Source organism: Botryllus schlosseri, chromosome 7 (assembly GCF_051294905.1).
Source record: "Botryllus schlosseri isolate E-star chromosome 7, Bs_hap1, whole genome shotgun sequence".
Lineage (NCBI taxonomy): Eukaryota > Metazoa > Chordata > Ascidiacea > Stolidobranchia > Styelidae > Botryllus > Botryllus schlosseri.
In genome coordinates this window covers 16,820,523-16,846,439 of record NC_137242.1, presented here as the reverse complement: position 1 = coordinate 16,846,439, position 25,917 = coordinate 16,820,523, and the positions used below count along the sequence as shown (strand labels likewise).

The window sequence follows — 25,917 nt, the reverse complement described above, 5'->3', positions numbered from 1 at the left end:
CACGATATAACATCATGTAACGAAGTCGTACCAACGGGCCCGCCCGTCCGAATATGTTTAATTATTATTTACTGGCCCAACAGTTTCCAAGACTCCTCACTCAGCTCTACCGGTAGATCTAATTACGTGAGCAGAGAGGACAAGTAATTGATAGCAATATATATGCAATTCCCGATCTTATTGACCTATTTTATTTTGAATTATCGAAAATTTTCGCGCTCCCCGCTGGCTCACTAAACTGTGATTCTGATTTCGGGGCAGAAGCGAACAACGGGACGGGGGGTCGGTTTATCACCCTATGGGAGCTCAAGACCTAAGTGTTTTGAGGGGTCTGACGAAGTGCTGTTTTGATCCTGCCAACGGGTATACGCCCGAAGATGTTTAATTAATATTGAGTGGTCCTACCTTTTCAAACACAACTCACTCGGCTCAACCGGTCAATCTGATTACGTGAGGAGAGAGAGGATAAAAATTGATACCAATATATTTGCATTTCCCGATTATATTGACCGATTCAATCATGAATTATAGAAATTTTTCGCGCTTCGCACGATTAGTTTGGGGAAGCTGCCTAAAACGGACACCCGATTTAGATGATAAATATCGGTAAACAGCCATCTAGCCTGGAGCAACGTTTGGGGGGTGACGAAGTGCTGTTACGGCCCTGGGTATTGATAACTAATTTACGGATAGATGTGCAACAAGTGACTCACGTTAAATACGCCGAGATGCGTACTGCTTCGCCGGCAAAAAACAGCATAATTGGTAGTCCTATAGCTCGCGACCCAAGCGTCCGAATAATTTGATATGACGGTGTTTATCGAAAGGAGGTGTCGCACTGATTCCAAAAATACGAATTGAAATCTCGCCAGGGTAATAAAACTACTCCGAAATAGCCAGCAAAGGTTGATTTTTCTGAACAACGGGAGCGCGGCAACACAATGGCCAATGGCGTCAAGCGAATGATCGGAAAAATGCGAATTTTCATATTTTGGTGACTATTTTGGGTTCCTTTCATTGCCCTGGTATTCGTGCGGCCCCGACCGTACTCTGAAATTTCAAATTTGGCCCTGCCACCGAAAAAGGTTGGGAACCACTGGACTAGATGGAGCGAAACATAGTTCAATGGGAGAGACATTAGATTAAAGTGGGCGCTATACAGAAATAAGTGTAGAATAATTAATCAAAAGTATGACGTTTTTGATATTTTCAGGAAGGCCATAATATCTGCAATGGGTCAAACTCACATGTATATTATAGTTGAGTCAATAAATAAGACGTCTCGATGCTCGGCAATATGTCAGGATGTAGTACATTTAAACCGATTTCGAGTAATTCGATAGATTATGATTCGGAATATATGCGCTATGTTATTACTTGTACGAAACTCCATCCTTGACATCTTGCGTAACTCCTCGCGGTTCGTACGGTAGCATTCCGTAAACTTCAAACATAAAAGAAGCATGTCACGTCACATACATGTAATGTGGAAAATATTACGAAATTTTGTTTGCTGTTACATTTCATAATATATGCCTCGGAAACAGATGTTTCACATTACACGATATCATAAACAATGTGTGTCCTCGCCGATTTACATCGCAGATGCAAAACATGCCATTTAATATATGGTAACCATATGTTCTCCTTTTATTAGTCAAACTATAAAATGTCCAGTAAAATTTTTAAAACTAGCAAATATAATCTAACTTATATGATTCGAGAAAAGTGTCCTCCTCTCCTGATTCCAAAATATGACAACCCCATCCAATATAAATTGAAAAGTACAATGAAAAGCTATGGAGTTACTGGATGCACTCAATACATATAATTTTAACATGGAAAACGTAATTTATTTATGGACAATATCTTTTACTGGACTACATTGATGCTTTGAGCTATTACCGATTGGCAATATAGTATAAATATCAGGAAATCATGTGCGGCGGGCTAGTTTTATTAGCACGGTACACCGTTTGAAACTTTTACCAAGTCTACGGTCATATCAAATTGTGTTCTTCAATCTGGCAAGTCGGGAACCGATGAGGAGACTCAATAGCTAATATCTATGAAGAGGGCAATATCCTAGTTTTCCATCGCGTAAACATGATCCACAACTGCCGTCTGGTGTCTGTGCATCAGATGATAAATGCACACAACATAAATTGTAGTCCGAACGTCAACCCAGCAGTGGTAGGCGCATATGAGCACGGCGGAAACAGTTTGCGGATAATGTCCTACGATGTGCCTGATTGAGAGTGTGTGCAATGCATACATGCGAAGTGTAACGAAATGTGCATGAATAAATCAGGCTGTATCGTTGAGCGAACACCGTATACAATGATATTTTGTGGTCATCGATTGTTTCCGCGAATGCTCACGATGGAACAACGACCAAGGGCGGAGATCATTAACTTAGCTCATCCGGGACTCGGGAGAATGCTAATCAAGTTAAGCAAAACAGCTAATCGTAGCACATTTTAGGCGGAGTTCATATTGTTAGCTGATCCATGAGAATGCTCATCGTTTGATTAAAAATCGACTTGTTAATCAATACAACTTCATGATCTCCGCCCTAGGTAACACCTTTCGTAACATGAATCAAGCTCAACATTATATACGGCAATATCTCGATCACGCCGACGAAACCCCTACCCGAAATATGAACTTTATCCACTTCTGCCCATCCTGATCTGCTACACGGAACGTTCAAACATGCCCCGGACCTCCATGTCCAGCGATCTATGTAATTTGTCCATTCTCCATTCGCGCGTCTGTAGATGGCGGTTATGCGAGTTCCTCTGATTTGATTCTGTTGCGAAGCTTCCTCGTTGTTGAATACCCTCACTGCGATGAAAACGTCTGTTAACTGCGGAAAAACTATTTATTCATTTTATATGGTCATGCGTGAAGGCATGCAACGCAATAAAATACCCTAGGCCTACTGATGCGTGCGGGTGCGCTACACTGTAGTAATAGGTAAGGAAAGGAAAGGAAAGGACGTAGTTTGATTTTTGTCCTTGATGTTTTTGCGGCATATACACCGACTCATGATATACATACACACGATCTGCGCATATGCATATCATAAGTGCATGATGTGCATATGCCACAGGACAAGGAAGGTGCAGATATAGCCTTTTACGGCTTTCTAAGTCTTGCACCACCCCTCCATGCTATCCCAGTAATGCATGAGCGCCAAGCCGGTAGCCTACTGATCGCATAAAACAAACCGGTTAATAGTACGGTACGAAGTATTTCGAAAACAAACGATTTCAGAAATAAAGTATTATTTATTACTGTGTAACACATACATAATACTACAGTGAAGCTAGGGCTGAAACGACATTTTTTCAGCAATTCTGTTCTACAAAAGCGACTCTGAAGATTTTATGAGCTTTTATGAGTTCATTGTCGTTCCTTAGCCTACTGCATGTCGTTGTTTCACCATATTCACTGATATTGCATAAAACGAACGAATCACCCTTTATTGTGACACAATCAAACGATAGGAACTGCGAACCCTAGTCCCAATTAAGCGGAGAAATATATGAATTAAGGAGATATTTTTATGTCCGAATTTTGCTTTTGTTCCGTTTCCGAATATTTTAGCAGAGTAAGGCGGATTTCCAGGTTCTCCGGTGTCCGACTGTACATAGATAATGGTGAATGATGTCTGAAGTATAGTGAGCTATGTGTCAGCGGCAAAGTGATCCTGTCCAATTCATCTTCATCATTGGCATGGAGCTATAACTAGTTCAATCCTCTCCATCTGTTTTCTGCTACCATAACCAGTAACCAAATTACAGGAATTCGGTAACCAAATACCAATGACCGTACGCGACGTACACACCAGGAGAGACAAATGTACAAATGCGTGCATGACCTTCTGTATTTCTCCATCGCAGTATTATTGTTGCAAGCATAGGCGCCGAGTTACGGGGTGGCGGGGTGGCGCAGCCACCCCATGACACAATTATGGGGTGGCGGCCACCCCATACAAAATGCTTAAAACGCCCGCCGTCTGCGCTCTCAATTAGCGAGTCCGTGATATCGCGTAGATGCCAACTGTTTACCATTAACCGATACGCGCGCAGATAATTGAATACGCAGCTTCGTCGGCGACGACGAACTAGTGCTTGAAACACCCCAATAAATTGTAATCCGTGATTAGCAATCATACAATCGAAGCGCCCTCGTTGTCGATTTCGGCAAGCTTGCGCTGAGAAACACCATCTCCTCTCTCGACCAGACGAACGAATTCACGTTCCACTTCTCTCAATTATATTGTATTTGCGCGCATATTCGCTTACAAAATAATTCTTGAGTTAGTTTCGTGATAGTCTTTTGAATTGGAGTGCGAAATAGGACAGTGTTTGTGTATGCCTGCGAATAGAAAGTCATTCCTGCGCAAAGTGCGCATATTCATTACTCTAACAAGGCTTTGCTAACTTTTATTGGGATATGCAGCAATGCAGCTCAAACGTCGTTATAATGAGCAAATAATTGTCGCGATGGCCGATGTCAGACTTGGAATCCCAATGTGCTGTACGCTAGTTGAGGAATTACTGATTAAATGCGCGCTCTCTCGTTTCCCATCATCTGTAGGCCACTAATTATTTTCTGCTTTATACACACTCGGTATTCCCTCGATGTTACTTGTCAGTACAGTCACTATTAATACTGCGCATTGTGCAGTGCACGGCGTTGAATTACGTTGTCAAATATTTATGAAACAAGAGATTCTCGGTGGCGCAAATTCTGAATTTATGGAGCTATCAGGTGCACCAGGCTAGGCCTGATATCGTTACCAGCCCGAACTATCGAGTCTACAGCAGGACTGGCGCATGTCATCTACGCTGGCCTCAACTATAGCTACTGCTAAAGGCATCGCATGATTTGCCTGCTATCTCTACTTATGCGATTGTTATGTCATACTGGTTTGAGACTGACAGCGTGACATTGAATAACTTTGAATCGGCGCAATTGGCCAAGACTCGAACGGACGTAATTGGTTAGCGCTAATACTAAAACATCAGAACATGTGTGTTAAGGCTGAGTTATCAAAAGATACCACAAGCCTGAATCACCTGAAATCGGTGCCATTAGAGAACAGATTCACCAGCAGACTTCTATCGTATAAATTGTGAAATTGTTCATCGTCACCGAGGTTGCGTATTCAATTGTTAGCGCGCGCGTGTTGGTGAATTGTTAATATTGAAGCGAAAGCGAGGAATCGCTAACTAACCGTAGAATTCACTGGCAAGCTTACGCGCACTTATACGGGTAAATTGGACAACACAATGAAGCTTGTCCTATCCATGTATTATGAGCATTTACGCATGTACTTAACCGTAATAAATTGATGCTGACGTGGTAAATTTGAAACAATTTGAAACCCCTCTCTTTTTATTCAACCCCCCCTTTTTTTCATCTGGCCACCCCATGTAAAACTAAAAGTCGGCGCCTATGGTTGCAAGAATCAGGTTTTGCACGGAATTGTGTATGTTCATGTGAGTTTCAGTCATGTGGTAAACTTGATTCAGTAATGTGACGTTTCTTGGTGACATTGGTTCGGACTTGCGTTAACAACTAGCATTTACCAAAAGTTCATGCTCAGGCGAACACACGTTTAAGTGGTTCACATCGCTCCTAATATTCACCACGTAACGATTTATTTATTGCCGAAGAATTAATCCAAATATTTCTATTAGTACCTTTCATGTAACAATAGGATCCAACCAAGGCGTCTAGGTTCCATATTCTCCGAATCGAAGACAAATCGATTGACGCTGTCAACACTGTGCTTGTGCTTCTCGCCATCCTTCCCTTGCGAATTCTTGTGTCTTTGGCAGTCTATAATTTGATAACGAAACTGTTGAAATCTAATATGTTTGTAGATCCAAGAAGCAGGCATGAGACTTGGCCATGGTTATACATTTGTATGGCATTAAAATAAGAAGCTATCAGTAATATGGAGTAATAAATTTGGTCTGGACCATTGGCACCATTCACTCCAGTGCTTACGTTTTTAGTCTATTTTCATAAAACTTGAACAGTTTTCAGGCAAAACAACATGAAAGTTTTAATTTAGATAGTTAAGAGTACTAAATAATCATAGCATCAATTCACATCACCATAATGAGTGAATTAGCAATAAAAATCGCGTGAAAAAGCTCCTTTATCACATGTATCGATACGTGGGTGATACGGGGTGATACGGGCGGCGCTGGACTCAGGGGCGGTATTGGGAACGGCGCTGAAGAATAATGGCGTCGCAGTATAGGATACAGGGACATATAGTTCAACAACAGTTCTATATATCCCTGAGTTCTCATTGCAAATTGACATTCGACAGAATCTTTCAAATGTCGAAATTTTTCGTCGCGATATGCGCTTTGTACATTAAAGATGCTTTGAAGCATTTTGGTAAAAATGATCATCTAAATAGCCTGTATTTGTATTTGAGAGCAATAAAATTAGATATTCAGAATATTTCTTCATTGTGTCATAAAGGATGATACTGTTTAGTGTTGTGACCCGCAACCTTACATGAACGTTATATAATATGGTTTGTTTTGTTCGGAATACAATAACGTCAAAGTTAATTGGCCAGATGGTATGAGCCCGTACCCGATGGTTGTTATGACACCTTTAATTTGATCTCTAATATAGCACATACAGGTTTCATAGCGTTGATCAGTCGAGTGGTCCTCGAGCGCAATTCAAGCTATTTCCAATAGTGAAGTCCCGACCAGAAAAGACGGACCGGACTTCGATCTCCCACCACTTGTTTTTACTACCACCCATAAAATATGAGGGGGGCGTCAGACCCAGGCAATTTTCGAAAGGGGGCGCAGCAGGAATCGAGGCGCTGCAAAAAGCACGTGACTCTTCGACTAAATCTATTTTTTGTAACTTGAGAAATTGCCGGATCATTATCTACAATCACTCGAAATAGTTCTGACATGTCTTGGAAATCGATTTTGTACTAGTAATTTCGCAATTACGAAGTTACTCAAACTACTTAACTAGCAACGGTGACCAGTTTGGCCACCTCTGATTAGGATCCACATACATTTGATGTAACTAAATATTTCAAAATAAGGAAACGGGTACCCTATCCATCAACATCTTAATTCCGGTAATCTATATGAAATAGGTAAGAGTAGAAGGAATTATAAAAATGATATACAACAGTAATGTTCGTGTGGCTGATTATAGAAATAGAACGTGATGTGTTTATGATACCTGTAAACTTATTGGATCACCCCAGGCCCCAAGGGTTTCGTCCAGTGGAAATAAAGAGATGTCTTCTGGATTTGTGTTGTTCGCCAAACCATCGACCGACAGCTCTATTTGAACCTGAAGAACAGTATCATAAATGCTATTTGCATTTTGACGGTTACAATCATGATGATAGATTCGTGTGCCACACTTTAATAATAACGTGTTTACATTTGGTTGAAGAGGTTTCGTTTCTGCCAATTAAATCATTTGTAAATATTTCCTTACCCCCGTCGCTGTTAAGGATTTTCCGTTACTTGCGGTCTCCAACTTCAAGTCTAACATGCCATGGCTGATCATTGGTGCGTCATTGGATGACAACTCCACGTTAATACGTTGTCTGTCTTCATCGCTTCCCGTATCAACGAATGTAACTGCCATGTCGACCTAAGCGATGGTACAAGATTTCGAGCAGGAAAAATTAGACTACCTTAGCTGTAATTGCCCTCTTTGCATCTAGTCCAAATGTAAAAGAAAACTTCAAGACTAGCACGCATAACCGGGTCAATATAAAATGTGGATGACTGCGACGGATATAACAATTTCTGACAGATTTTCATGTTCTTATAAATATTGATGAAAACAAGAAAACTTTAACGTCTATCTTCAACACTTTTAGAAAGTCGGTAGATTTCTGGATTTGAAAGGGAGCACTATTAACATATGCCAGTGTCAATTCCTATTGAGTCTAGTTAGTTCCCATGAATACCGAATATCAATCTTGACATTAGAGGAAGAGCCTAAAACGGTATCCGGACAAAAATGTGAGTGACAAAATATCTCGTAATATTATCGCGAGGCATGCCAAATAGCTAGGTATTCAAAGCAATGAGTCTATACATGGTGGTTCAGCAATAAAATATTTAATATCTCGGTATTCTGATTGCATCTGTATTGTGAGACTTGCTATTATGAACTTGTTTAATGCTCGCTACTTTCAACGCGAGCACTATAACACCCAGACTTCCGAAAAAGATAATTTATTATACCTTCACGTGCGTTTTGGCATGTTGTAATGTTCACCATTCATGCAATTACCTTCCATTAATTGACAAACTCCTCCCTTGTTTGAAAAATTTGAAAACTACAATTTTAAAACTAAGAGTTGCAAAAAATTTTGATAGGAAACTTTGATAGAACATTCATCACAATCATTTAAATCGATTTGGATGCTAAGAGTTAAGTAACTCTATTAACATTCCTTATCAATCGTGTGTTGAGCGCCGTCGAGATAGGACGTCTTATCGTGATCTCGTATATAGTGACTTGCCTAATTACCGACTAGCCGCGTAGTCGACAGTCGCGTAGCAGTAGGCTGATATCAGCTGAAGCGTTCTGTAGCTCTGTATACAATAGTTGTATCGCATATTTGTGACATAAAACAGTCAAGTTATGAATACTGCCGGAATAATCGGTTACTTCAGTATTAACTGCCAGTTATTATTTAATCGATATTATTTTCGTTGTTGTTGGGCGTAGGTTGTCATAGTCGAGGGGGGGGGGGCAAAAGCCGCCCTTTTTTCCTCCCATTTCAACTTGTACAATGTGACTCCATACGACTACTATAAGTCTCATCAGAGTCGTTGAATATATGACGATAAAAAATATATCTTAACTTTTTCTAATTCTACAATTTGCCACATAGCCCTATGGCCCACCTCAAATTACTCCTGTGGCCCACCCTTTGGGAACCCCTGGGTTACAGAGCAACTATTTTATTGGTTTATAACTGTATTCAATCGGTCTATCATTGTATATTTTCCAATCCAATTGTTTTCGAATAAAGTTGTTGCTAGAATATAGCCTCTGCGATCTGTATTTTATAAAATGTATATGGCGTATGGCTTGATATCGAAGAATTCTCCTGTAAGACAAAGGTATGGATTGGGAGATAACTTTTTGGTACGATTTCACCAGTCCGACGGGCCATCGACGGTTAGAGCAACTATTTTATTGGTTTATAACTGTATTCAATAGCTTCGTCATTCTATATTTTCCAATCCAATTATTTGCGAATAAAGGTGTTTCAAGAACAGAGCCTCTGCGATCTGTATTATTATATAATGGCCATAAGGCATGCGACTTGATATTGCAGCATTCCCCTGTAAGACAAAGGTCTGGATTTGGAGACAATATTTTGGCGTGATTTGACCAGTCCAAAGGGCCATCACCATTTGACACCCCTGCTCTAGGTAGAAAACAACTTACCTCCCCGTCGTACGGATCGCCATTTTCGTCTACTATGCTGTTTGGCTGAACATTCAAGGTGACCGCTTCACTCGCACCCAGGTTTATAGTAGTTCCATTACTAGCGAGAAATTTCACCGGAACTGCTTTATAGAATACAGACACTTGTACGTTAGCATAGGACTGTGATGCTCTGGAAACTGGAATCACCTGTTTAATACAGAGTTTAGCAGTGTTTAAAACCGTTAGTGACGCAGAGATTACGATTTGGCTTCAACGTTAACTAGATGCGTTCTCTAGATATCGTTGTGAGTTGCCACCGAAAGTTTCGCTAACCGTACTGTTTCGGTCGAGTGAATCGCACCTCATGACATCACCGAAATAAACAAAGGGATTTTTTTTATGTCGATAAATCTCAAATATGCTGAAATCATTTCGGGAATGCAGGAAAACAACTTTGTAGAAACTCATCATGAAAACAGGAACGTAATTAGACGTGGCGGGTAATGGTAATTTGTAATCGTCATCGCTAGTCGGTACCGACGATTACAGCATTTTCAGGTAGTCTAAATCAATCACATACGATTCAAAGTTATTGAAAGGAATTGTTGCATGGATATAATAGATTGTAAATTGACAGCCTATTGATGGAGGCGTACACTGAGTAAGGAATAGTGCAATGGTATGTCAGATTTGTGAACCCCACTGGTTGTTAATATAGTTAGTATCCCCTCCCCATCATTTGCATACCGGTTTTATGATCCACCTGTAGTCGCGTAGTCGGTAGACATTGCATCTTCCGCGTGCTAATATGACTGGAAAACCACCGTTGTACCTTATTACAGATCACTAACGGTGGGGTTACCATATTTGAGATCCGAAAAATAGGCTACTCTTCAAAAATCCTGAAAGCTCCAGTACCGGCTACGAAAATTGGTGAATTTGCAAATTTTTGTACCAAAACCTCTGTGTTGACTAACAAAAAAAGCTTTTTGACTCAACTCACCGAAAGACCCGCCGGACCGTTACTTCAGTACAGATGTCCTATATCTCAGTTAATTTTTAACACAGATTTAACCAACATTTTCAAAAACGAGGACAAATTCTTAAGAAATAGGACATTTGAGCGTCATCCGTGGTCACTTTAAAAAATATCAAAAAAAAGAGACAAATCCTCTTAAAAAGGGACGCATGGTAACCCTAACTAACAGGTACCCCTACCTCGCAAAAGAAGATTGACTAACACTGGTGAGGTTGGATTTGTTACAAACAGACTGTGTAGGCAAGTGTAGGCTACCTGTTTCATGCGGGTGTGATCAAACTAGATGACGTCCGAGGTCGTATCGATCATTCCTATCTGATACCGAATACTGTGCAGTGCACATAGTATTTTTCTGTACCATCATTATTGCTGTCTGTTTCTTAAATATTTCGGTTGGATGAGAATAAAGTCTCTCTCTCTTCAAAAATTTTCGAAACGGGAATGTTGAGATTATTGTTAGTTAAAACCTTGGTTGGTTCAGATTGAACGTTGTGTCTGGGCGACGACTATTTGCAAACTGCACTAATTCCACGTTAGTCGATCGACGAATTGGAAATTCACCCTGTTCAAAATTGGGTGGATGTGCATTGCAATCATGGACCAAGGATATTGATTGGTTGGAGCATACAATAAAAAGGTCCAATTGCCTTATATATTGCCGGTAATAATATTCTATCCATTGTTTTGTGTTGCGTAGGTTTGCAGCCAGTTTAGTTGGTAGCACTACGGATATGTAAATTAACCATTGTTACCGTTGTCATCGAGAGTCAACATAACTACCCCGGAAGGTGCTGAATGGAAATAACAGTGTTGCTATTCAACGCACGGATGTACTGATCAGTTACAATATTGATATATTGACTATTTTACTCAAGATTTGAATCTACCATCAGTCATCCAATTACATAGAGTGTTGCCATGTGCAACAGTGAGAACGAAATTAGATAGTAAGGGCGACAAATTGTCAGCAATAAAATTGCGCAATAAATATGCTATTATATAACACCCAAATAGCGTTCTAATTTTCAAAACTTTTCGGTCCCTTCTCAATTTTCTAAGGTATTGTCTCGTAGGATTCAGCTCAAAGAAACGAAATCAATGTAATCGCGAATATTCACTAATACATTTTCCATGCAACCATGATCGCATGTTTTAGAAGTAATCGGTAATCGATCCTATTGAAACAGTAATAGCCCAATCCATGCCTGGTGGTAACGCTATAAGTTCATACTGAACGGAAATGACAATATATCAACGGCTTACATTTTATGACTAGTTAGATATTAATCAAACGTAAATATCGGACTGTCGTATCATTAGGGCACGATCACTGAATATTACGAGCGGTCTGGACAAATTAATTTTGCCAGAAATGACCGCGCACAGGAATACTAAGAGATATAAAAAAAACTGTCTATGTCGCTTAGTATTCAGTCGAGAAAAAGCTATACATTACCGCAGTAGCCGGGAGAGCTACTATACTGACGCAATCTCATATTCGTAAATTTCAAAAATCTCAACTACTTGCATGTGTTTTGTCATCATAGAAACCTTGCACATCGACATAGTTGACAACAAGTCGTTCACTGCTGGGAAATGTCGTCGGAAAGGTATAGTATCCGTCAGCATTTGACCTCGTTACTTCAATTCCATTCACGTTAATTGAAGTTTCGCACGACACGTTGTTAAGGCACTCCCCTATGATCCTGAAAGAATAGCCAGAGTCAGAAACTTAATTGAAGAATCCGAAGTACACAACACACCTCCCGGATACACTAAGAGTAAAGTTGTCGCAGCTAACACAGCTGCATCCAACGATCTTCGAAAACGGGACTGGCACACCTAAAAGTAGCGCCTGGGTTGAACATTTGGTAACCATGAGTGGACTCACACAGGAAAAAGTGGCTTACCTGAACATGTTTCGCTTCTTTCTTCAAATACCGGCCCACAACACTTTGTACATCCTTCACAATACTCTCCTGAGCAAGTACCAACGTCCACTTCGCAGTCGTCAGCAATGTATTGGATATTTTCAGATAGAGTGGAATTGCATCCTGTCATTAGTGGGAACATTTATTAATATCACCGTACTTTTTAGTCGCGTGTTATATAATAAGAGTATAAGATAACCGACAGTAAAAAGTATTATTACCATATTAACTATTTTTATGAAGTTCAAATACAAATGACTGACAAGAGTATGCCAATTTAGCGAATGCTATTACGCGGCTCATTTGTGAGTATTTAGGTTCATTTTCTAAAATAGAAGAAAACTCAAACTCCGAGGAATTCGAATCCGGAAAACAAGATACCAGATGATTCGAAGTGACATTTCAAACGCCAGCTGGCATAACGTATGGTTGGTGTATGACACTCACTATAAAAATGAAAGTGTTGGAAGCATAATAAAAATCAATAAGACGGTAATTTCACTTCCAGGAAACCTCCAAGTGACTATGGTAGTGTTAACAGTATAATACATACACAGTAGCGGAGCAGGGACCGGAGCCGGATTGGATATCCAGCCGGATTTTTTCGATTTTGGCCGGAGCCGGATCGAAGCCGGATCAGTACTTTTTGATAATGCTGGAATCTTTATTGATAAGCATACCTGTTGTAACTAAATAACTATAAACCGACCACACGCAATTAGTAACCGCCAAGCTAGTGCGAAAATAAACGAACCATATTTATAAATCCACGGAACCGCCGTACTGTGTAGGGCGGAGCATGGGCCGGAGCCGTATCGGATATCCGGTCGGACTTTTTCATTTTCGGCCGGAGCCGGATCGGAGCCGCAGCAGTACTTTTCCGGAGTCGGACCAGAAAATTTGTCGATCCACTTCGCACTAATACACAGTATTACACACACGCTCGGCGCGGTCGAATACTTAATCGTTATCTGCATTTCGCATGACGCAGTATTTCACGTAGCAGTATACACCCGACTAAACTTCGACTGGTTATGGACAGAAAAGGCTCCAAAAGACCTCTATACGTTACCATAGTCTCGATTGAGTTTATTGATCTAAGGGCATAGGTTGGCTAATATATAATTGCAATGAATGCACACTAGGGCTGTTCAAAAATAACCTTTTTTCCTGAATCTTGCGGGTTACTTGATTAAATCGTTAGGTTGCCTTAAAAAACGACGCACACCAAATTTGAATTCATTCCAACCAATATTCGCCGATTTCGTAGAGTTTGAAAATTTTGAATTTGCCTAAAAATGCAAAAAAAATTTTTTTTCAAATTTTCCTTCCAACCTTATGAAATTGTTGCGCTGTCTTCAAAAACGATGCAGAACAAATTTCACTCAATTCGAAGCCGTAGAAGTGGAGTTATTTCAGTTTTTCTTTGATAATTCTGGGATTATCCTTGATTGGTGGATCATCCCAGAATTATCATCAAAAAACTTGAATAACTCAGCTTCTACAGCTTGGAATTAAGTCAAATTTGTTTTCCATCGTTTTTGAAGACAGCGCAACAATTTCATAAGGTTGGAAGGAAAATTTGAAAAAAAAATTTTTTTGCATTTTCAGGCAAATTCAAAATTTTCAAACTCTACGAAATCGGCGAATATTGGTTGGAATGAATTCAAATTTGGTGTGCGTCGTTTTTTAAGGCAACCTAACGATTTAATCAAGTAACCCGCAAGATTCAGGAAAAAAGGTTATTTTTGAACAGCCCTAATGCACACATACTCGCTATAGATTCACACATAGGCGGCGAATAGGCTTGGGCAAAGGTGCTATCCATTTTCCTAGTAACCAGCACATCAAATTGAGAGGTGAGGTCACGCAGCATAAAAAGTTTGGGAACACGAGATCTAAAAGAAATTCGTTACCCATTCAGCGCCAAGTTGAATTCGAAGATTTATGGGCCAGCCGAGCAGCTTCATAAAGATTCCTAAGAATGATGGTTTTCTCTATTTGCAAGCAACGAACGTGCTAGCATTGTGGCGAATCTGGTTGTCTCATGATTAAGGCGTTCAAGCTAGGAAATATTGCTCCAGAATTGTGATCTGAAGAAATCCTCCTATATATTCCAACTCAGTGTCATATTCAAATATGTTTCTAATGTAGGATTGCTTGAACTGTATTGTCGTATAGATACGTTCGGTCCGGCTACTTATAAATAGATCTATTTGAATGTGAATCATATAATATAACGCGTCATGTACATTGCACAATCACCTTCTGCTGTAATCGTTCCGGTACATGTAGTTGTAGGAGTACTGGTCCTTGTTAAAATCACCGCCAGGGTCGTAACCACTGCAACAATGACTAACCCGGCAATTGACAATCCGATCAAAACCTTTGGTGAGCATGGCAGTTGTTTTCCCTGAACATATAATACATCGATATCGAACTTCGCAAGAATGTGGACTGTGTAGGCCAGTGGTTCCCAACCTGGGGGCGTGGAGAAGCGGTCAACTTGAAAAAATGTTCGCGCTTGGCGCGATTTACCTACAATTCACGCGTGTTTCTCTACATAAACACCGAATTTCATACTTTTTAAATCTCTCATCAACAGTTATAACCTTCCATACCATCAAGCAATCTGTTGGGGTTGCTAGCATTCCAGTTGAATTTAGTGATGTGACAATAAGGGGGGGGGGCTGAAATTTTTCACTATCATAAAGGGGCACGTGTCTAAAAAAGGTTGGGAACCACTGGTGTAGGCCATGTGCCGTAACTGGCGGGGCAACTTTGCTTGTAGCACGAAACGTGCCCATTATTCAAGAATGACTTCCTCGTGAATAACTGTATTGACATAGTGGTGTATATCCGAGATCATACAAGTGCGTTCAGCCCTGACCTGACCAGAATATGCGTTGGAAACTAGTTATTGTCCTCGTATGCGATGAGATGTATCGAGCAGGACCGTGACAGCACTTCGTTGGGTCCCCCAAAAAACTTTGGTCTTGGGCCCCCCATAGGGTTATAGGCCGAACCTCTGGCGATACACTGTTTACCGCAATTCATCATATTCATTGGGAGTTTGTTTAGTGAATCAGCCATTGTCGCCTAAGCGCGCGAAGCGCGGAAAATTTCTGGAATTCATGATTGAATCGGTCAGTATGATCGGGAATTGCATATATTGTTATCTATTTTTATCTTCTCTCTGCTCACGTAGTCAGATTTGCCGGTAGAGCTGAGTGAGGTGTGTTTGAAAAGGTAGGACCACTCAATAATAATTAAACATCTTCGGGCGTATATCCGTTGGCAGGAACGAAACAGTACCTCGTCAGGCCCCAAAAAACGTGGGTCTTGGGCTCCAATAGGGTGTAAAACGACCCCCCTCACGTTGTTCGCGTTTGTCACGAAATCATCTGCGCTGTATTGTGAGGCAGCGCGAAGCGCGAAAATTTTCGATAATTTATGATAAAATCGATCAATCAGATCGGCGATTGCATATATATTATGCTATCAATTTATTGTCCTCTCTACTCACGTAATTAGATTTACCGGTAGAGCTGAGTGAAGTGTCTTGAAAACGGGAGGGCCCGTAAATAATAATTAAACATCTTCGGGCTGGCGGACCCGTTGATATGACTTCGTTACATGCTGATGTTATTTCGTGACTTTCAGTCTGCTATATCAAAAAACATAGAATCGCCCAAACGTAGGCTTCTAAACTAAGAGACGCACACGATTTCAAATTTTATTTCTTCACTGGCATAAAATTGTTCCCAGCGGGATGGTATTTGTCTTGTGAGGTTCAGATTGCAAAGACAGGAACATTAGGCGACAGTAATTTAGGCGTCTATGGACAATTGAACCTATATGTATTTGTATATATAACGAAGTCTTCGATCAGCATAAGGGCTAGAACTTTTCGGCCAAGGTTTTCTCGCTGCCGATCGTTCTGGCACACTTCTTGGAGTCGCATGTTATATGGCCTAAAACTTGATTGTATGTCTTGGTGGGCCGTGGTGCGATAATGGCCCAATACCCAAAAATAAAGAGAAATAGCTACCTGAATTCGCGAGAAGCGCGAAAAAAGTCCATAGATTTTCAAGAAAATTCTCTATGATTTATGCTAATTCACGAAATAATTTTGGGCCCCCTTCGAGCTCGCCCCCCCCCAATTGGGGGGCTTGGGGTGCGGCAGTTACGGTGCTGGTATCGAGGCAACACAAATAGGTGTCAATAGTACCTTAGAAATAGAATACTGCATGGGAAACGAATAATTGATTGGCCACAGAAATGACATATGAACAAAAGCATATATGATCCTTACACTGGAACTGGTTATTATATCAGCAATATATTTTTAACTCTCAAGTTGACCTCAGTATACTGTCCTCAATACAACTATAATGTAGCGACAAGAATTACGCAAGACAAGAAAATAACGCACTCGCTGCCGATTGCAATCATGAACGTATTCACAAACGTATGCAATGCAACAAACATCAGATCTTCAATAAATGTGGATTAACGACTCACAAATAAGTAGGATAGCTATCGACAACTGTTATGTTCGTGCATTTTACGTTGGTATCGTTTGTCACTTAGTCGTCTAGGCTCTAGGATTAGTAAGTATCATTATTTCCTCGTGTGTCGTGCTTCGTATTTATACCCTGTGCTCTGTTGTCAATGGGGATTTTCGTTTAACTGCAGTCTGGATCGTGTCGCCTGTCTCAAGTTGTTCTGTTGATAATATACTGATTTCATATCGCAACCTCGTCGTATCAGTTATTGTTCAAACAAGATCAAGAACATACCAACAAAGATCGAACGACAGCTTAGATGCTGGTACTTTGCTATATGGATGGTGCGAACCATAAAAGGTTCAGGTTCGTGTGCACGCGAACCTTTTTGAAAGGTCCTGTGTGAACGCGAACGTGAACCTTATGACGTCACGTGACGTCATATTGCCATTTCTAACCCTGCGCGTCAAGGCACCTAAGCCACAATGCCTAATTTAAGTACTTGGTGACGCTCAAATGGTGACGTTCAAATGTATCAACCTGAGCAATCAAGTGCTATAATGAAATCAATATCTTCTATCGCTTTGCCAACAATTTCGACGAGGACTTACAAGGGAATATAGGCTTACGCCTTAACGGTCTCGGGCAGACCGGACAATGTATTCGGCGTCTGGCTATTGCTACATTGGTATTGAGCAGCGTGTAAAACGGGTTTCTATACTTGCAACCGATAATACCCCATAAACAAGTTATACAGTAGCCAACACCCCCATCACACGGATTTGCTTTTCTGATACAATAAACATATCAAATCAAGATGTATCTAGTACGCCTGCTAGATTTTTGTACATTGGACAACGATGTATTCTTTATATCAATTTCTCTGATTGAGTTTGAAACAAATGAAAGATATTATAGGCATAATGACATGAAAAATTGTAATATATGAAACAGGTTAACAATCCAGAACCTACCAAGGTTTGTTTGTGAACATGAACCTCACGTTCACACCATCCCTACTTTGCTACCCAATCTTTTGTCGTGTGCGATATATCTGTAAAATCCTGTGTATGCTGATCATAACGTACGTGGTGCAAACAACCTAATGGGCCATAAGCGCCGCTATACAAATATTAGTAATATTACCAGTGATACCCAATCAGTCAATTTATGGATATTTTTCTAACTTACCGAAGTTTTTTTCGGAGCGACTACATCAACCCCAACTTCTTCGACCTGGCTCGGCGGGAGAACGCTCAGATCTACCTGACCGCTTGTCGCATTCGACTCTGCACCAACTTTTGCGTCTCGCATGATACTAAACGCACCGGTGACGCTTCAAGTCTTTCACACGATACGCCTGCTTTACCAAGGTACGATGCTTTAAAGTAGAAACATTTTAAATCGTCATGTTATACTTAAATAAACGGTGGATTTGTAAACCAAGTGACCCCCTGAGGTATTATAAACTCGACTTGCTCAGAATTCATATTTCTCTATTTAAAACGAATGGACATAATAAATATTTGTCGGCAAATCAACATCAATGAATATTGCTCAATTTCTTCCCTCCTCAAACCTATTCATGAAATGGAGAATTCAATCCGGTTGATTTAATTAGTAAAACCAAGAAAGACAAGTGCTTCAGATTATTGACACATTCCTGACAATTTTACCTATTTTGTTTCAAATGAGAACAATAATGCAATATTAATATTAAGAACTGAAAGTGCCAGGTTACACCACGGTTTCTTTGATTCTATTTCGTACTCTTCCTCTTTCGCAACTTTGTTGGTGATTGTAACAATTCAATTCATTCATATAAGACAATGGAAACGTGGTGTTGTATCGGTTATGGTGATATATCCAGAACAAAAGTAGCACACGTCCAGTAAAAAAAAATATTAGCTGGATGAATTAAACTAATTAATATATTGGTATTGGATATACGCGAAACCTGACACAATTTAAACGTTCCATCAACAACTTGCAATAACGTAGGTTACATTGAGGACCGCAGAAAAAAAGTGATGACCAAGATTATGCGATAAGCTTCACTGCTTTGTTTATGCTACCAGATGAAAAGCTTTAATATATCTAACTTTGTTTTTTAGACGTGACTATGCCTACTTGAGACAGCAATGGTGTTAAATGCCATTTATTGCGTTTGTGACATTGTTAAGGCCAGAGGTGGCAAACCTTTTTGGCCAAAAGGCCACATGAGATTTACGAACCATTGCGCGGGCCACTTAAATGTTGATGACCTTTTTGTAGTCGTCCGACAGGTGCGTGCCGAATTAGTTAACGATGAAAATAAGACTTTTGTAACTAAGATAACAATTAAATCGGTAAAACTCAGCGCTAAGCGCAAAATTTTTTCAAAGGTAATCAATAAATTCTGTCAATAATAATTTTACTTGCATATATTGCGGGTCGTCTCTGTATACCGATGGGCTCATTTGGCAAGGACTGGATTATTCGGCGCCTGGATATATGAATATCGAAGATTTCAGCGTCAATCAATTTGTGCAAAGGTTTCATCGCAATGTTCCCTCTAATTTTTGACGAGTCTGCGCAGTGAGTTGGTGAGTGTGCGCAACCCTAGGAAAACAGTGAGTGACGACTAAACAAAAGGTCATCACTTCGGATTTTTTGTGCGCAACTTAGATTTTCTGTGCGCAGGAACCGTGAAAGCACTGCGAATTTGCGCACGTGCGCAGCTTAGAGGGAACATTGTTTCATCGTCGACGATGTTGCTGCGAGTTCAGGCGCGAAGTCACGTGTTGGACGACACGTTCTCTGGTAATTGCGAATATCATTGGACTCAATTCTATAAATTAGGCTTATCGTAATTTTCAGAAGGGGATACCGATGCTAAAAGCAAGAAATTGGATGACAATGAATCGCGGGAAGTGCCAAGAAAAATGTCAAGTAATAATAATCTGCCACGAAATATTCTATTTTATGGTCATATACGAAGATCTACGAAAAATGTGACTGGTGCTTGGCTACGCCTATGAGTCGGAACTGATATGTCAGCCATTAATATTCCGTATTTCACGGTCAGGCTAATCAAATTTTCGGTCTGTCTTGCATTTTCACAATAAATTCCATGGGTAATTAATTTTTTGATAATATGATTAATTTCGAAAATTACCTCGCGGGCCACTCAAAACCTTCATGCGGACCTATCGTCCGTCAATAGAGCCCGGCTGTTCGCCGATAATATTGAGTCACTATCGCACTTTGAAATAAATACCGTTTTCGGCCATTAAGGGTGACGTGACGTCACAACATGGCATTCAGGGACGTGCGGCGAACTTCATGGCTGGTGAGGCACTGCCCCCTATTCCACTCACACACACACACTCAAACATATGTGACGTACCTTCTAAAGATACACAACTATGTGAATAACCACAGTAGACAGCAAGTGAAAGCGGGTATAGTCGAAAGACTTTTTCTGAACTCCTTTAGCTAGGTCTGTACTACTGGAAAATGTTCAGTTTTTTTCAAATTAGAATAAAATTAAAGCTACCTAATTTTTGAAATTGAACTAGAATTAGATCTACACATTTTACCCAAATTAGAGTAAAATTAAAATTAGACCTACACAGCTTTTTCAAATTAGATTGGAATTAGATACTCACAGTTTTATTCCAAATTAGGTTAAAATTTGAATCACTGAATTCGCAAAAACATGACCATTAAATGAAATTGTGGATGAGAAAGAAATACAGCAAAAATAAAGTATAGCTCATATCAGATCACGGTGCATTCCCATAACCATGAGAATGGTTAACGTCCTTTCACCAAGCTTGGCTCATTTTGCAGGGTCATCGCATGTGGTCCGTGAGGTCATATTTTGCGGCCGCGATCTGATTTAGGATTTGAGAAGAAGTAATGCATTTAAAAATGCTGAAATTAATTTCAGTTTTGAAATTTTGTTGTTGTTTCAAAATAGGCCACTCGCCTGTGCCCAAAAAGACTATTTCTCACTAGCTGGAACGGTTTCGGAGATTGGCCCTGGTATGAATGACTATTGCAGCTGAAACACAACACAAACGTCAAAAACAGCAAAAAAACGCAGTTTATGTCAGTAGCTGTTACATACCAGAATTACAGGTAGGTATAAATACAGAATACACAACAGCTACATAGGGCTGGGCAAGATCGAGTACCTGAGTGATTCGATTCTGAATCACGTAAAATGCTTCGAGTCGAGTCGAGTATTCGAGTATCACTCATTATGACGTCACAACAGAATGTACTATGTAAAAGTTTAAATATGTACCTTTTATGCCACCACGAAGAACATAATGCCTGTTACCCGTCACATTAATGATACTTCGGTATGTTTTCGACCATACCGACTTCATTGCACTTCTTGACAATGTTGTGGAACGATCATGACTTCGGAAATGTGTTATTTCCAGTAACGTTCGTAGCTTTGTACTATGTCTATCATGCTACGACATGGCCAATCAAGGTTTCAAGGCTTCTTCAGTGGAGAATATTATCAAAACTATAATTCTCGTTAGTTCATTAACTTTCAGTTGCGAGGAGCGTACAATTTCAGTACTCGAAAAAATCGTCTTTTACTACTCGACTCGAATCATTAAAATTAATACTCGATTCACATTCGAGTACTCAAATCATTGTGCCCAGGCCTATAAATTAGTCAGAAAATGTAGTAACTCCGCCTTTCGCATTGGCCGTCACAAGTCGCAACTCCTCGATTCGAACAACAGCGAAATATATCGTGTTTCACTGTGCTGCAATTGTCCGATTGCACCAGTCGTCAGTTTTCAACTTTTTTGCTTTTTTGGGACGGTAATTGAGTTCAATTAACTCGACGATGCCGATTCCGAATTCGCCGTCGGAATTCACCCATCACGTCACAATTTTTCGCAAAAATCCAATAACTATTTTACTCAAAAACGGCTGTATTGATGACGCTTATGCTCGTTTAATTCCGTATATGATATAAAACACATCCTACAAAGCTCTCAACTTACTTTATTAAATTTGAAGGTTTTATTATCTTAAACTAAACCCGCCAAATAATCAGGATCCTTAGTATTTCCAATAAATTTAGATTTTGTTTCGAAATCCGCCTTCTTAATAAGAAATAGGGGGTTTTGGTGAGTGTTCTGATTTGAGGTCCAACAAATACACCCTCTATTGTATTAACTCAAGTCAGTAAACTTTACGTGAATGTATTATTAAGACGTGAACTCTCTTTGATCAGAGCTTTTAAAGTTTTTAATAAGATTCAGTTTAATATATGATGGTGGAAATACAACATTAGATCTGTCGATCAGAGCAGGCTCTGAAACATTTTAAAGCCTGGTGTAAGATACTTTCTCATTGGTCACTTACGCAATTCACAGTTCCCGATGTCTGTGTGAGGTCTTGAACATCGACACAAGAGACTGAAAAAGGCTCGGATGCGAAGAATCGTGTGTATTCACTATCACGATGCATATCCCAATCAAAAGTGGTATCAGTGCCAAGTAAACGTTTTATTTTAATCTGAAACCTACAATAAAGACAGATTATTTTCGCACATTCAAATTTATTTAGTTCAGCTTGTTTCAACTTTATATAGCTCCTGATCACCATCACACTCATGCTGTGAATATTCTTCAGACAAAGACTCTTCACTGAGAGAATCTTCTTCAACTGTTGGTAAAACTTTTGATGGCAATGGAATTGTGACATCTGGTCTAAGAGGAATCGGTCGTGTTGCGGAAGTCAAATTGGATGTTGAATTTTATGCTCATTTTTGACATTGAATCCCCCACAAAAAACATGAGCAAAAGTAGCAATCATTTACATGTCCATGTGGCTCTCTCGAAACCATGGGCACACCAAATGCTGAAGATTTTTGTTTTCAAACGCTTCAGAGCCTCAATGTCGCTTTATTTTTCATTCAGTGTGCTGTACATACCTCTTCTTTACATCGCCTAGGCCCAGGAAGGTGTTTGATTTCGAAGACTACTCCAAGTCGTTTCGACGCCATCCTATGTCTTCTCTGTACGCAGTCTTGTGATGTTTTGAAAGTAAGAAAATAATAATAAATTGATACTGATATCAAAAACTAGGCCTATAATACTTATTTTTTGCATACTTTTTAAAAAGTTACTTTTACTTCTACTTGAGTAGAAATTGACACCGTTACTTATACTTCTACTCGGGTACTTATGGTAGGTACTTTGACCACCTCTGATGATGTCACAATGAATATAGCTATAACGCAACAGCATGGAATACGTCACAGAACAGGCTGTTTTTAGCACTGAAATGCATTATTTTAAACCACAGATAATACGAAATCTTGACGTGATGAAAAAAAGACTACATTTTCGTAATCAGCGTACGGAAATTGACTTAATAGCCCCCATTTTGGCCAGAAAGCAAAGTCATATCGACCAGTGTTATCAGCGATTCAGTGGGTGTGGCAGATTCATTTGTGCCGCATCGTTTCTTGGAGCTGTCATTGTTTCGTAATTGAGTCGAATTTCACAATCCTTGGCGATATTGAGGGGGTTCCAATGCTCTGAGATTGTTATAATTCGGACAATAGCATTTTAGTGATACCAGTCATTATGAATTCTGGACTGTTTATAATGAATGGCATTGTCACAGGTGAGACACTACCTCGCACGTAACAATGGAGAATAAAAATCACATAATGATGAAGCGTTTTTTGCTTTGTTATGCACGCTGATTCGCATGTTTGCTTTGCCAACCTTTGTCGAAATCGAAAGTGTATCGGTTAATTCATGGAATTGAATCGAATGCCATTTGCTTGTTCAGCTGCTTATCATAACTGCACGTGGTGATAGAATTTCACTTCATCACAATAAGCACTTCAAAGCAGTTGCTTGATGCTGATACACTCTATAACAATATTTTTTGCCTGAATCAGTGAAACGTTATACATTAGAGTTCCAAGACGTTTGCTACCTGTAAAAGGAACCGCAAAATATTTGAAAAATATTTATAACGGTTGGGTAGTGACCTCTACGAATATGCGTGCTGATGGCATCACAACAACCTTTGCTCATCACTGATATTAGTCATCATAATTCGGTATCATCCACGCAATGAGACAATATTCTGAAAAATCGTGGTCGTTAGCTTCAGCAATGTGGCTCACAACCAGGGCTTTGGAGCAGGAGCCGTAGCAAAGAGCCAGAGCCCCGGAGCCGTGTATTTACGGCGTAGCCAGAACCGGAGCCGGAGTTCGAAATAAAATTCTAATGGACCCGGAGCTGAAGCCGATTGTTTGAAAAGTGACTCTGGCTCCAATGTATTTCATAAGATGCTATGCTACTACTATCGGCAAAATTCACAATATTTTACGGTAATCGTTCAAAAAATCAAAAATTGATGCTTAGTTGGCGCCACCTTTTTTTAAATAGACATGCTCAAACGTCCAAGTTCATACATAACGCGGTGAGTCTAGGTATGCGAGATATGGCGTGCATACTGTACTGCATACGTGATTACTGTATTGTGAGACGTGGGTATTCGCCATGCCCTCGATTTTGTCATCAGCACAACACTGATGGTCCATTGTGCGGTCCGAAAAATATTGATCACTATACATTTCACAAAATGAGACTTGTGCTTATGTGAGCTGAGTAAGTTAACTATGCAGTTAAGCGAAGCAATGCCAGAGGATACACTTGACTTTGCAGCACCCGCACAATGCACATGTCGATTTGGATTCGCGTATGCACAGATACGCCGTCTACTCTCTGAATTACACGAACGAATGCCCGTTCTTAAGTGAGATATTTTTAATCGTGCCGCGGAATTTAACAGTGTGTTATTGTATATGCCTGTGAGTCGGAATTCAATTAAGTGCATGATCATCTAATGTTGTAAGGATATGCGAATGTAAATAATGAAACGAATCAAAGCAGCCCAGAACGTGTTTTTGAGCCGGGAAAAATTTTCGCGATACGAGTTATTTTCAATTTGATGTCTGGAGCCCATGGTGTTGGATATAATGAAGGATTTAGTGATCAGATAGGCGCTTTCCAGTATGTTATCATCTGTTGGTTCATTTTTTCTTGTCTTCTTGAAACAGTCGCATTGCTTAATTTTCAAGCATTGTCACTAGTGAGCATGTAGTAATTCGTTACTGCAGTGCTTTTCAACCTTTTTGGGGTCCATTCGCAATGTTTTTGTAAAATAAAACTAACCGAAAATGGATTACTAAAAGAAGATGAAGATATCCTATTTAACAAACTTTTGTTCAGATGTGCACAAATTAGCTACTATAACTTAAGCTATTAGGTGTCTCATTAAAAAGCCAACTTTTCCACTTCGTTTTGGTATCAACTATTTTACTATAACCCTCTCGGCCAAACAAATTGTTGGGTTTTGTACAAGAACGTCTAATAGTGCTTAGATGGCCAGGTCTTAAAAGCTGTTTTGCACCCCTATAAAAAATACAGCGTATTTTTCGTGTGTGAGAAATGATTGCTGGCAGAAATCGTGTTTGAGAGCTGACACGAAGGTCCCGGAGGATCCAGTTAATCGATATGGGTGTCAAAACCATATGTTTGTGTCGAGGCTTTTGCCTTATGTATTGGAAAATAAGGTCCAAAACGATCAAGTAGAGTAGGCACATTAGAGAACGCTACCTTATGATACGTTGCTCTAACTTGTGTTCTGTTTTTTTTTTTCGATTTCCCATTTTCTGCCTCGCGAGTTAATAACAAGAGCAAATAAAGTCACGATACTGTGTGTTCGGCTCTTTAGCGCAATCTAACTTGAAAATCATACCAGTTTAATGACCTCAAAGCAGCTTTTTAGACTACCACCAAAGTCTGACTTTTTTGGCAATTCACGACCCAAGCCTCTCCCACGAAAAGGAATTCGTTTTCAATTGGGGTATGAATTCCAACTTCATTTTTGAATATGTAGTCAGTAGGGATGGTGT

General features: G+C 39.9%; 1 protein-coding gene and 1 long non-coding RNA gene across 2 annotated transcripts in view; one reads left to right on the top strand and one right to left on the bottom strand.

Annotated features, from left to right (window-relative positions):
* The window catches only part of LOC145442801 (cartilage intermediate layer protein 2-like), a 28,584-nt gene extending 10,152 nt beyond the window's left edge, over window positions 1-18,432 (bottom strand). The window contains exons 1-11 of the mRNA XM_080320810.1: window positions 18,147-18,432; window positions 14,713-14,860; window positions 12,427-12,570; window positions 12,280-12,358; window positions 12,045-12,222; window positions 9,496-9,684; window positions 7,516-7,674; window positions 7,252-7,365; window positions 5,718-5,856; window positions 2,656-2,847; window positions 1,378-1,444 (exon numbers count right to left, since the gene is read on the bottom strand). Coding sequence (XP_080176936.1) covers window positions 1,378-1,444; window positions 2,656-2,847; window positions 5,718-5,856; window positions 7,252-7,365; window positions 7,516-7,674; window positions 9,496-9,684; window positions 12,045-12,222; window positions 12,280-12,358; window positions 12,427-12,570; window positions 14,713-14,860; window positions 18,147-18,269 — 1,532 coding nt within the window. The 5' untranslated portion in view covers window positions 18,270-18,432. The remainder of the gene's footprint in view (window positions 1-1,377; window positions 1,445-2,655; window positions 2,848-5,717; window positions 5,857-7,251; window positions 7,366-7,515; window positions 7,675-9,495; window positions 9,685-12,044; window positions 12,223-12,279; window positions 12,359-12,426; window positions 12,571-14,712; window positions 14,861-18,146) is intronic.
* The window catches only part of LOC145443001 (uncharacterized), a 297,994-nt gene that overhangs the window by 150,056 nt on the left and 122,021 nt on the right, over window positions 1-25,917 (top strand). The gene's annotated exons all lie outside the window — the stretch shown is intronic.